The 14,065-nt window shown below is 43.1% G+C and overlaps 1 protein-coding gene across 1 annotated transcript; it reads left to right on the top strand.

The window, feature by feature from the left end:
• Nucleotides 1–2,747: 2,747 nt before the first annotated feature.
• Nucleotides 2,748–10,537, top strand: LOC149284819 (uncharacterized). The gene is made up of 15 exons (XM_089496001.1): nt 2,748–2,896; nt 3,137–3,261; nt 3,371–3,537; nt 4,099–4,249; nt 5,055–5,121; nt 5,752–5,792; nt 6,025–6,083; nt 6,186–6,365; nt 6,540–6,673; nt 6,811–6,895; nt 7,613–7,726; nt 8,167–8,319; nt 8,646–8,715; nt 9,071–9,192; nt 10,139–10,537. The coding sequence occupies exons 1-15, from the start codon at nt 2,748–2,750 to the stop codon at nt 10,535–10,537; spliced, it is 2,016 nt and encodes a 671-aa protein (XP_089352127.1).
• Nucleotides 10,538–14,065: the final 3,528 nt, after the last annotated feature.

Below are 14,065 nucleotides of genomic sequence, written 5' to 3'. Positions count from 1 at the left end.
ACTGGCCAACAGCAAAACACGCTCCCTTGATCTGCCACTCAAGTCATTGCCAGTCTGGCCCTCTCAACCTCCTTGCCTTTATGGACACGCGCAAGGACCAATACCAAAAGGGAATGATCTTTCTCCATCGTTCTTGATGAGCCGAGCAGAGTAAGACTTTGGCCTCAAGCCACATGGACTTGCCCAACTATACATTTCAATATACTGTTTTTTTCATAACTCATTTAACTAAAAGATTTTTTGGCAGCATTACCTGCTTTTAACATTTTACTTAAGACAGAAGTGTCACAGCAATGTGATTGGTGGGCAGAGCTGTGATGTCACATCTAGTACATATTGTGTGGCACCGTTGTGATGTTATGTCACATGTCATGTTACTCTGAAGCCGTAGATCTGTCTCTCCAACATCAATGGCCAAATAGTTGGAACAGCCAGTGGAGGACATGATGGCAACAATGAAATTCCCACCATGCTCAATATTTCCTATAAGTTGTTCTTTATATCTATGTAGCAGGCCCAGACTGGCTTAATAATATTATAAACTTCTTACCTATTGTTTAAAATTGTTAAAATATATATATGCACTTTATTTATTTATTTTGGTGAAAGGTCCCTTCATTACTGGTGCCGTGAAATCTCGTGGACCCTGAGTGGTTTGCGGTTATTACTTTGTAGAAGAAAATCTTCCCAGCCATCTGCTCATCCTGCTGCCCGGCAGATGGTGGCGGTGGATTCCAGCGGCCGAGTCCTGCATTGATCTTATCGAAGGACTATTCATAGCTACAGCAACCACAGATCTGCAGTCAGACCGGTCACTAAAATCCATACCTGGGAACTCCCGGGGTATTTACACCAGTGTCAAGGGTTAATGAGGAGGATCACACACTCACACTCATCGTCATATACTACTCTGATTGAACAACATCTGAGCATCCCAGCTGGCATTTTTCTCCAACTAGTGTATCACAGTTTAAATCCCTGCTTGAATACAGGTGACTCTTGGGGTTTCCGGAGTTCAGCCGAATATCTACCGCACACAAAAGGCTGGCGGGTGGGCAAATTCATATGGGGGATGCTGCAGAATCCCCCCATACATAAGCAAGAGACGCCACATACATTTAAAGGGACCTCTCAGCTATCATATAAATACATAACATCCGGCCGTGTGTATCCAGACGCGCGTATCCGGCCACCGACGCACATCCATCATTTGTCAGCCGCTGGCCTTAAAGTGCCGGAGTATTTTAATTCCCTCTAGTCTGGCCCTGGTTCAGATAATACTTTCATAAAGGCTTCAAGCCTTTATAGAAAACATAGACAAGCGGGAAAAAAACGGTATAAAAATAATTTTAAAGCAACTGCCATTGATATAGTTTACGTTTTAGGGTATATTTGGATCATATACTGAGCTTGTCTGGGTGACGCCGACTAATCCTCAACACTCCGTCCGTAGGTGACAGTAGCGCGCAGAGTGTCCGCCCGGCCGCCAGGGGGCGCTGAGCAGAGTCACCAGCTCGCCGCTCCATTGTCAATGTTATTGTGTCGGATGAGGAGGCCTGCGGCAGAGAGACAGGAGACGGACCGGGGGTGTACAAACAGGGCAGCCGCTAACACAGGGGCCTAGCCTGCTTATATCACACCCCGTCCATCCATTCCGCCGGTAAGAGGCAGAGAGCAGGGTCGGGAGGGTGCATAGGGTGCTCTATAGGGGAAATGCATATGGTGTGGGAGTATATATATGAATGAAGATAAAGGGAATAGGGAGCCTGTGTCTAATATGTTAATAGGGGGGGCTATTAATGTAATTAAGGCTAAGTATATGGGGTGGTAAGGGTTAAACATACATGGCTAGCATGATGGGCGCACATGCATCTTAAATTGCATGGAAATGCATGTTTCCTCATCACCCACGTATGTAATAAGCATGGTGTAAAAAGAATGACACGCGTGTAAATGCACACGCCACGGCTGAATGATACATGTGAGGTGTGTGTGTGTGTGTGTGTGTGTGTGTGTGTGTGTGTGTGTGTGTGTGTGTGTGTGTGTGTGTGTGTGTGTGTGTGTGTGTGAGTGTGAAGGCGTTGCGTGTACGCAGTGACAGTGGCCTCCGTGGAAAGCCATTGTTAAGGGATTGTAGAGGCTGCTTTGTCTGCACCCAGCAGAGCGATCACGTATAGACCGTGTAGCGAGACTTGGCGGGTTGTTTAGTAGCTGATGCTATAGGGGGTGTCAGTGGCAGCCGTATGAGTTAAATCTGCGCCCCTTCAGTTTTATTGCTGTTTTGATGAAATAATAAGTTCCGTTTATGAGCAGGATGACCTCCTGACGTCGCCGTATGATCCGGGCGAGAGACGCAGTGTTTAGGGACAATGTATATGTCAAGCAAGTAAATACAATATGTTTCTCCTGATTTCAGCACCCTGGACTGCCTGCGAACATACGTGTTCTGACGTGTGCTCTGGTTTCCTTTGTCCATCACCTCTGTGCCGCTTCCCCTGTCTGCCACGCTTTAACCCTTCAGGTGCAGGGCATTCATCTCTCCCTGACACTTATTTGGTAATGCATATAACTAGCACCAGGCCAAATTATGTATATATATATATATATATATATATAACACACACATGTTTATGAATACATGTTTTCTCTCCAGTTGAAGGTACCAGTGGTTCAGGTAGAAACATGAGTTTGGATGCACTTTACTTGTGTTGCATTCATGCCTTGCTAATGATTTACACGCGAACGGTATGACGGCCGTGCTATGTTTCTGTCTTACCGTGTTTTCCGTTGGTTTTCAGAAGCCGTGGGCTGTAAAGATGTTTAACCAGCAGCAGCAGCAGTTTCATCAGCTAATGCAGCTTCAGCATCTTCTGCAGCATCAGCACCCAGGCCAAAGGTAAGATCTCACCCCATGTTTAAATCTTCACGCACCTTAAACGAAAATGCTCACGTTAAAAGAAATATATTTACTTCTTGTATAACATGGCAATGCCTTTTTATGTATGTTTATCTTTAAATATCTACCCTCCTGCTGTAGCTGCTCTGTGGTGGGACTGTGAATTATGTCGGGTCATGTCTCCTGCAATGTATTAAATTGTTTGTTTTTTTAGCTGTTGTTCTGATCTCTCCAAAATAGGCCAATGCAGCCCCCTGTGCAGCAGCAACCCCAGCAGATGCTGAACCTGGCGGCCGCTACCCCCGCGCGACTTCTCAACACTCACCCAATGATCCAACGTGCTCTACTCATGCAGCAAATGCAGGGTAACGCTATACAATGTTTACTAGTAATGAATGCAAAGCTAAACCTTCCCCTAAAATGAAACTTAATTGCATTAACATCTCATCTCTAAATTTTTGATGCAACCGGTAGGTAACCTTCGTGGGATTAGTATGGCTGGTCCTCCGCTGCCCCACTTTTTTCCGACGGCTGCGAGACAGTCCATCCTGGGAAGCCCCCCCCTGGGGGTGACTGTAAAGGCTCCAAACATGGCTTTTCCAGGTCTTACATTTCAGCAGCATCCACGAATGTATCAAAAGGTGAGAGAGAGAGAAATGGATGCACTCTAACCTGTCAGCAAATCAAAAACTCCCAGAAAGAGAGATGAACATTTGTGTTGTTCTTGGTTAGTTAACAGGTTTAAAGTTAGTCCCTTGCGGCGTGTCTAGATAGCCAAGACTACTTCCGAGCATTTTACATGCATTAGAGTTCAGAGGCAATCGTAGTATTTGAGAAGAAGGTGCACTTTGGCTGTTGGTTTGACATAAGCAAAGCTCTACCATTATTTTGTTTAGGGAGCTTATTGGGGTCTAAAAATGAGAGCTGCAGAAAAAAACCAGTCTCCTCAACCATTATGCATTACAAAGAGCCAGCTTAGTCCTTCTTGGTGGTTAAACATACCAGCATTGGCCATTCATAAAACAAAGACAAATGAGTGAAGCCACATCTCCTGCTAATTCCTCCTTTAGTGAATAAACCTCATTGTATATTTCATAGTAAATACATTGACTAACATCTTCTCTATGAGGTCGAGAAAGAAAAGGTGAAAATGTTCCTTGAACTTTTGGAGCCTTAATAGATGTGATCGTGTCTCTGTGCAGGACCTTTACAGGACTTACGATCGTAAGCGAGAGGGAGAGCAGGCCTCCTCCCTACCGGCCAAGAACGCTGGCTGCAAGACTCCGAGCCGGGGAGAAGGGGAACTTCCACCAGCAGCATCTGAAGCAAATGAGAAAATTAGCTCCTTAGAGGGTGAGAAACATCGCCACAATTGATGGGCATTAGATTACCTTCTCTCTTGCTTTGCTTTTTTTAGTAGAGTATCATAATTGCGTTCAGCTTTAATGTGTATTTCTTATGGTTTTATGAAGTTCCCAATTCTTTTAACACCCCAATCCTGATGTGTCTTCTAACACTTATTCTGGAGTGTGTTTCCACAATTCCGCGACACTTTCCAGAATAAAAATACATTTCCACAACTCATACCGTTTCCAACTTCACATCATAAGGCTGTGTCCTGCGGCTTTGTGATCCACCGTGTAGCTTTTGCTTGATCCCATGGCTGGAAGTGCATTTTTGTTAAAGTGGACCGGTCACTTTCCTGAATTCTATGTTTCCACAGCTCAGAATACCTTCTTAATCAATGCGTGGTGCTTTCAGGACTAATCGCAAAAAATAGCAGAATCCTGCCGTATCTATATGCCGGTGGGAGCAGCCATCTTTACTGCCTGCTCACGTCCATCCTGTGTACCCCTCCACTTTGGACTAATTGAAAACTGCTTAGTTTTATAGATCTGCTGTTTCCAGCAAATACCTGTACAGTGGATATACTGATTGAAATACAAAACCTGCATTAGCTTTAGCCAGTGAAGGTAAATGGCATTTACTGTGCTACAAGCTGTGCAGGGGACTGGTCAACTTTAATTGTCTGATTGTGAAAGAGAAGGACCGTGTCAGGTGTACATGTTGACTTTCTCTAGCTTGTCCTCTTCTTCCCTACCGCCTTACGGCTTCTGTACCTTTTGGCTTTCTGGCTTTCTCAAACTTGTCATTGCAGACCCAGAGAATGTAAGAGAATGCAGCATTATCGACCCCCTTGAGCCCACAGCCAAGAAAGCAAGAAGGTAACTGTTAAGCAAGCCGACGGAGCTGCATTAATACACTGCTTTACTGAAAACCACTAATTTTAGTCTTGTTTTTCCATCCCTCCTCCCCACGTATGCGTATGTTGCTCCATTTTATTAATATGTGTGTTTTTTGTTTCATAATTCCCGTTTAAAGACGCAAAATATTTGGCCCTTGGCTTGACGTATATCAGGAGCCCCGTGGCACTGGCTCTAAAAAGTTACTTATGTTTTATTTAATGTTATATGGGCATATATCTTATTGGCTCCTAAATGTTTCTAGCTGGGAAAATTCTACATAAGTTTGTCCAGCCATGCCAGAAGCCATAATTGTCCAGTGCTGGCTATTATATATGTTTAATTAGACCTGCTTTCAGTAAAGAACAGAAACAAACCAGTAACATGACATACTAAAATATAAATCTAATAAACAAAATTAAGGAATAAGAACGTACAACTGCATTGCCTATGTGCCCAAATTCCTGTTTTTCTTGGGTGGACAAAGGTTTTTCCTAGAGGAGACTTGAAAGTTGAAGTATTTGGGGGGGGGGGGGTCCTCTTAGTCTTTTATAGGAATACAACATGTCTACTGTCCTATCACTGATCAGTTTCTTTATGCTCTCCTGACAGCTCATTGGCTAGCGTGGCAGAGTCCGGTTTCCCTGGAAGAGGTAAGTTAAAATTAATGTTTTGCTTCTTTATTGGAAACCATGAGAAATCAGTTAATGTTGTTAAATACAGACGGGGCACTGCACATCTTTGGCCCGTTTCTGTGTCCCAAATGTTATTTCTGTGTCCAACTCCCTATCACCTGGACTGTGGTCAGTAGACGTTCCTGTTCAGCATTGTCTGAGCTCTCGTGGTTTGCTCTCGTAAGCCACTATTTTTGACTTTTCACCATAGGAAAAACTGATGAAGGAGGTGTAAAAGCGGAACGTAGTGTGGAATCGCAGTCCACCAAGGTAAGGGCTCAAAAGAGATGAAGGCCTTCCTTATCAAACAAGTATTGGATCTTGCTTTGCTCTTTTGCCTGCCAAACAACTAAACCTTTTATTTTTTGGCAGGGATCTAGCACGGGTCAGGCCCTGAAGGTCACCATCCAACAGAGCAACGAGAGCCGTACCATAAGCACTACAGTGTTACATCCTCAATGCAACGAGAAGACAGATGCTGACGATGTATCCTCACCAGATAGACCAAGGTTCTGCTGTTACGTCTGCAAGAGCAACTTTCAAACTTTGCAGGTGAACATAGATGAAGTAGACACAGTGATTATATTTTTGCATTAATAGACGTCATCATCCTGGTTTTCTTTTATGAACAAACATGAAATGCACATGGTGACCGCAACATTGGTATTGCTTTGTCTGGCGAGTGCCCTTTCTCCTGTTAACACCAAATCTCAATCTTTTCCATAGGCTTTCCAGTCTCATCTGGTAACTGCTTGTCACCAGCAGAAGTTACAAGAGATACAGCATCTCAGTAACGCTTGTCTTGTTACTCTCCTACCAACCGCTAAAGGTGTTCAAGGAAGCACTGCAGGGAATGATGGGTAGGTGCTTGTTAGGGCATCCAGCTGCTAGTAGAAAGCATAAGAATATATATAATCAATAGTATAAATATATATATATATATAAATAGTAGCTAAACTTGGCTTTCCTAGTGACCTCTTTTTTTTTGTTTATAAAGGAAGCAACAGTTGAGATGGTGTAATGTCTGTCAGATACACTTCAGCTCTGACCTCATCAAACATCGCAGGACTCAGGAACACAAGGTATACCATCTGAATTACCTCACGGGGGACTTCTTCAACATCAGTATTATTGAACGGATTGATGACCAGTAAAGACCGTAGGTTCACCACAAAGGACAATCCAAATGTGCAGGCACATCATACATACACATATGAGACCATACAAAATTTAACTTCTTTTCTGTATTTGAGGCTAAAGTGGTGTGTTTGTCTATTTACCCATGTTATGAGAACCTTTACTAGGTCATGCATGTATTCCAGTGGTTAGGGAGGTTTGGCGGGTACTAGATAGTTTTCAAGACGTGGTTTGAAGACTCCTCTTCCTCAGGCCCCTCATGGTAGCCCTTGGAACCCTGCAAATGTGTATAGTCAGAAGAACATTCATAAGAATGATTTTAAGCTTTCTATTAACGTTAAGCTATCATTATATGCCTCTTTAAATTATTACTATTATAAACAACTGTTAAATGTCTTAAAACTAAACAGTAAAACCACTAAGATAAAGAAATAGATTTAATAACCAGAAAATATGGTACTTGTGGTGGGCACTGTGGCTCTATCTTCATGTTAAATGCATCTAATGGCGCTGCATAAAACAATACATAATAATGATATTAGAGCCCATTTTGCTAAATACAGTCTCGAGGAGCAGACTTTTCCTTTTTTTCCAATGATTTACCGTATTGGTGGAAGGGCCGGTCCATCTCCTGCGTTAACTCTTTTTTTCTCTATCCTCAGCTTGCCAAGCGTTCTCTGCGGCCGTTCTGCACGGTGTGCAGCCGTCACTTCAAGACCCCGCGAAAGTTCGTAGAGCACATGAAATCTCCAGAGCACAAGCAGAAATCCCAGGAGGTAAAAGTCCGTACAGGATTGACCTTATTGACCGTAAGGGTGATATTTCATGGCAGGTTCCTTGACATTCATCAAATCCACACAATGCCAGCTTTATATTCTGTGAATACTACCCTAATTTTTAAGCAGAATACTAGGAAGCATTGTTAAAGGCAGCGTCTCTAAACTGTATTTAATTTTTGTTTTTAACTTAAAAATGTGTGTCACATAAAGTATATACCTGGCAACCTGCACTCTTCTTTGACTCTGTTTCAAAAACATCTCTCCTAATAACTCTGATCCACCTGATTGCCCTCTATGTAAAACTTCAACAAAAGCAAAGTCTTAAAGTGAGAGCCATTTATGGTTCTCCACAGCTAATGTGATTACAGGCTCAGACAAAAGAGTGTTTATGGTTAAAAACATAAATGACTGAATCATGCTGTTTTCTCCATCTAAAGGTCAGGTTACGTGAGAAGGAGCCTTGGAGTTTAGAGGAGTCGGAAGAGCTGATTACGGTGGATGCTGTGGGCTGTTTCGAGGAAGAGGAGGATGAGGAAGAAGAAGAGGGAATAAGCGAAGATGATGCTTCTGGGGATACAGAGTGCCTGCCGGTAAACCTACCATGATCATGGAATCAGACTGGTAGATTTGTGTATTACGTCACATTGTAACAGTCAAAAAAGTTCCTTTTGAATCATGGCACAACTTGTAGTAAAGGGCAAGTATTTATTTGTGAATTTTGTGAACCCTCCAGCCATTGGCACAAATTAACCTCCCATCATCCTTGTGCCAGATGAGACGTATAGAGCCAACCCAACGCTTTCCAGCTGTTATCTTCTCCCACTACCAACTTAGTCCCTGTGTAGCCTCACCGCTGCTTCTAGCAACCACTTCGCTGTTTAGAATCGGAATTTAAAGTTTTTTTTTTCCCTTTCAGGCTCAAGATGAGGTTATGGGAGTTCCAGATTGTGAGGCATGGAAGGAGTACGATCCGGACACGGCATATGGTGAGTGCGTCCTCCCAGAACAGGAGTCCGCAGGAATGTTGTTATTTCTTTCCTCCACGTTCTAAGTGGGACAAGGCTTTTCAGGTGTCACAAGGAGGCCTTCATCCTAATTTTCCTTTCATCCGTTTCTATGTCTGAACCTTCTCTCTACCCACTGCCGGGGCCATTGTTTGTCTTTTCCATTAGTAAACCGATCAGATTCTATTCTAACTTGCTGTCTGTTTGCTAAAAACATTCACCCCTTTCCCCCGTGTTCTTGGTTTCCTTCTAACTTGCTTTGTCCGTTGTGTTTTTATTCTTCTGTGTGTATCCCTCTTGATATCCATTCTCTGTGGTATGCCCTCCTGTTTCACAGGCCTGGATTTTATGGTCCCCGTCGCGGGCTACCTCTGCAGGCTGTGTCACAAATTCTACCCTAGTGACTCTGCGGCACGCCTTTCACACTGCAAGTCCCTGACGCATTTTCAGAACCTCCAGGTTAGACCCTTCTGCCTTTGCATGGCTTGGCTTCCTTAGTTTGTCAGACTCCCATCCTGCATCTTATGTTATTTTTTTCTCATCGTAACTCCCATCTTACATATTGTGCTCTTTTTGCTGCCATGGTATCCTGTATCCTTGGCTGTTGTGAGAGTAACATTGTCTCTATCTGATCTAGAATAAAGTGTCTCATTACTGTCCATGATCTCGATACAGTTCTACTAGTCTATTTCTCTTAACGGATGCATTCCGTCTGTTGTAATTTGGTTATTAATGGCTAGGGGTCAGGCAAACACCGCTTCTCCAATCGTTTGGCAGCCTATGGCAATATACTCTAGTTGGGTTCATCAAAACCCAAAAATCTATGAAAGTGGTTTTAGTATTTATTGGTTCTTAAACTAGTGAAGTGATAACCGGGATCCAGAGTATTGATGGTTTATAGTCAAACTTGGAAACTTTCAAGGATAGAAAACCCAGCATGTTTTCTCTCTCTCTTCTGTGGGAGTGGATTTGTGAGGGGTGGGGCTAGCTGCAAATGGGGGGTGGGGCTATCCCCAGACAATCTTAAGCTGGTTGGCAATAGAAGAGGCCTGGAGAAAAGAGAATCTGACCCGTAGTCCTGGGGAACCAAGGTCCTGGTTCCCAATTATGCCTGTTGTGTCCTATAACACAGTACCGGCTTCTTATTAACTTTTGGGGGGTCTGGTACAACACTATGACTCTGAGATCACTGGTCCCGCTTTTTGTTTGTGTGGTTCTGATAAAGAATAGTTAAACCGCATCACTGAGAGCTAATTCTCTAAATCAAGATTTCATGTAATTTTGGGGGAGATCAGGGATGAAGCATAATATATAGCATAAACTGTAATGGAAGAAAAAAACTGTAGCCTTTTTTTTTTTTTTTTTTTTTGATTGTGATTATCTGTGTTTCTTGTTTTTGTTGTAGCGATACAAATTATTAAACCACCATATAGACCCACAGGCAGAACCTGGCTCCCTCACCAAGCCGGTGGGTCCGGAGGATGAGTCTGCTGTGTCATCTGGCAAAGTGGCTGTAAAAACAGATAACCCAGAAACTGTAGCTGCGGAAGGTAAGCAGAGCCAGAGGCATGGGTGGGCAACCGTGGAGAACCTGGAAGAGAAAGCGGGCAGAGACTCTTCTACCACCCAAGGAAGTGACGCAGGTCGACGAGATCACAAGGAGCCTAATGACCTTCTGGTGGATACAAGTGAAGAAGATACAGGATATCTGCTGGAAACAGAGCCTGTATTCATTGGAGAGCAACCAGGCCGCAACAATTCATCAAGAATGTCCACATCCCAGTTGGAAAACTCTGTGTCTTAGAGCAGGTCCTCAAACTTCACTAATTGGTGCCCTTCTCTCCACATATAGAGCCCAGATGCCATGAGTGCGTAATGACTACTGAAAATAGGATATTTTTTTCCCCCTTTTTATTTCTTTTATGGCTTAGTGTAAATGGGATCGGATACCTTGTGTCAGTTGAAGGAAATTGTAAAAAGGAAAAAAAAGAAAAAAGTAGCTAGGGAAAAGCAGTAGTGCAATTGTGACAAAACTAGAGACAGCGGAGGTGGGCATGTACACTAACCACTGTGTTACGGCTCCAGAATGATGGTCATCTTAGAGTGTGAAGCCATTTTTGTTTTGATGTAATGTGCAACTATATTTCACGTTTTACACCTCCTAAAAACTGGAAAGTATAATTTGTCTACTTGGGAAACGGCAAAGCCGTTAGCAATAGTATGTTTACCCCCCGCCCCCACCCGTTGTAGCTATACTACTCTCTATACTAAACTGGACAGAGGGGGGCTCATTCTTTACAATAATACCATAGAGATAAATGGTCATCCTTACCAGGGCAGAAGGTATCTCTATGGTACCTCTGATTGTTTACTGTTGGGAAGGTAAATCCATGCAGTTTTTATGCAAATACAGTTTGCTGTCCAAGTTACAGGAAAGAAGACGCTGTAGCTGCTAAAACACCAGAAGAGAAATACCCATAAAAAAAAAATCTATTGAATGTTTGTATATTCACATAAAAATCTGTGTTACTTTGCTGTAGTAAAAGTGGATTTGATTTGGCACCGCAATAAATAAATTCTAACCGGTTTGTTTTAACTATTACTAATTCTTTTTAAAGAGCGTAACGTTGCCCATAACGGCAGGATTCTGTCCCAACTAGCGGTTAGATTCAAGCATAACGCAGCTTTGTCGATATTGATGAAAAGCACGGTTTTAATGGAAGCTTCAGCCATTAAGGACTAGATAGGCGAGTGATGAAAAAGCAAGTTGGCTGTTTGCAGTACCGTACGCGGTAACGGGTTTAGGAGACTCGTCCTCAAGCCCCTCTTATTGAACTCTACAGGGTGAACGTCAAATATAATTTTATGGGAAATACCAACCTTTTTTATTACTAGTATCAGATTAAAATACATTTTCAAATATATTGTGCGGTATGCTTTGCATGATATTATGAATGTGTTCTGGGTCTGTCATCTGAGCCCCATTTACCAGACACGCACTCTAACTGCTTATCATACCAACAAAGTGTAGAATGGCTTGGTCTTAACCACCCAGCCTGACACTCTGATTAATGAAGGTCTATGGAGGAACAGACTTCATTAGCATTGCCGTAGTGAATCAGCTCAGTGTGGTCTGGAGCAGAGAAAGCCACCCAAAACATCATGTAACTGACAACAATGGAGGCCTCCAGGTCTGCAGATAAAGGGAGTTTATTGGAAAAAGAGATGAAACCAGGCGTTCATCAACGCCGGCCGACATTACTGTATACAGCGCCGGGGTGTTATACTGTATGGGACTTTAAAATCTGGTTCCATAGTCATATCTGAGGACCAATATCCCCGATTCTTGGAGTGGTCACTAAAAATCTAAATCTCTTCCGGGAGTATATATATAATAATGTACACAGACAGACATTGGCCATTTAAAACGGTACGAAGATTTATTTAATACTCTAGAAACATCTATACAATAAGAAGGTTGAGACAGTTTCAGATTCCATGCTGTGTTTTCATGCACTTTAAAACTTTTAGTTTTAGGGGATTTTTTTCGTGTCTGCAGTATCCCGCCTATGCAGAATGGTACATTTTGAAGAATATTTAATTTAGCATACGTTAGAGGTGTTTAACAGCAGAAAAACTGTAGTAGTTGTGAAAATCAATATTAAAAAATAAATATCGCTTTTAATAAAATTTTCCTTGATATGTTCTTTTAATAAGATTAGGAAAGTTTTTATAGAGCAATTGCTGAATAGAAGCGCGTTGGGTAAATCGTCCGCCCTCCGTTCTGTTATAAACCTGCCCCGCGTTCCTCGGCTCCGGCAGCTCCGGTCTGTTGCAGCTGGAAGTCACGCCTGGCTTGTCTGTTGGACTCTAGGAGGTCCTGAAGCTGCGCATGCAAATGGTCGTTTTTCTCTTCAAGATGGTCGAGGCAGAAATTAATCTGATCGAGCAGAAAATCCAAAGCCGCGTAATCTGGGGAAAAAACAAAAACATTTAAAGAGATAGTCTGCTGAACCTCACTAGGACCAGTGTCATCATGAGCACGGAGGAGGAAGGCAGCTGCAGCAATAGGGCTGCAACTTCTAGGTGAGGTAAGTATATCTTGAAGAATACAGATTAAAGTATTTCCAGAAAACTTTAACGTGTATTCTTTAACAGGGGGTGTTGGGGACATTAAACTGTCCCTTTAAGGCCCTTGGGCTGAAATCCCAAATTTCTACTGAAATGCTAATAGATCAGGACATTAAAATAGAGCATTCTCAGCGTAACGCATCAAATTACAGTTCCTCTTGAACTTTTCCAGGTAGATCTTGTCTGAGGGCAAGCAGCGACATCCAGCCGCCGTACGCCGGGTATATCCGGTGTCTGCCGGCGATCCCCTCTACGCTCCCGGTAATGGAGTTTAATGTTTACACTAAACAATGCAGGTTTGCGGGAGGGGGAGAATTCAGACGGGGACGCTGAAATATAACGCTGTGTTCGTGGTTACATATAAACAGCACGTGTGTACAAAGCGGTAAATACAGTGCAGGCAGCAGGGACAATGGTGTGGTTGCTATGGTGACGGCACCAAGTTTTCCTAATGTTCTTATCAAAGTTGCTACAAATACAGAAGGTTATGTTATAAAAAGCAAATATAATGTAAAGTGGTAAATGCAGAGCAGGCAGCAGGGACAATGGTGTGGTTGCTGTGGCAACTGCGCCAGTTTGCTCACTCTGCCACTCCCCCCACTTGGGTTTCCCCATACAGCCTAAAAGGCACCCCTGGACTTACATAAAGAAAGACTAATATCTAAATCCTAGAAGTTGATTCAGAGGCTTAGATATAATGTAAGGGCATTTTACTTTACTGAAAGGGTGGCAGATAGGCGGAACATCCTCCCAGAAGAAATGGTAGAGGCTAATACAGCGAGAGAAAATAAACACACATGGGATAGGCATTTGGATCCTGAATCTAACACGAGACCAGCGACTGATTAAGGTTTAAGTCTCTACAGCAGGAGAAACGAGCAGATTAGATGGCTGAATGGGTCAAAATACCTTGATCTTTGACCTTTTCCTCCCCACACATTAACCTTATACATATCCCATGCGTGCTGAACCATTTATTTTCATTTAGCACACAATATACCTTCTTCCCCGGCCACCTCTTCCACCGGGACATCAGGGTCTCCGTTCGGTCCAGCCATCCTGCTCGTCTTGTCACGTGACCGCGTCATGTGACCTTGCTAGACCTAAAAACAGGCTGCTATCAGAGAAAAGGGGGAGGTGTTAGTAGGCGTGATTCCCCCCCCCATTAAGTAGGAGTGGGCGGGGCCTGGTGACAGGAAAG

The sequence above is a fragment of the Sceloporus occidentalis genome, unplaced genomic scaffold (genome assembly GCF_023333645.1).
Source record: "Sceloporus occidentalis isolate IW3139 unplaced genomic scaffold, rSceOcc1.0.p SCAF_87, whole genome shotgun sequence".
NCBI classification, from domain to species: Eukaryota; Metazoa; Chordata; class Lepidosauria; order Squamata; family Phrynosomatidae; genus Sceloporus; species Sceloporus occidentalis.
Note: the sequence above shows the minus strand (reverse complement) of the source record. Positions and strands in the feature narration are given on the sequence as shown.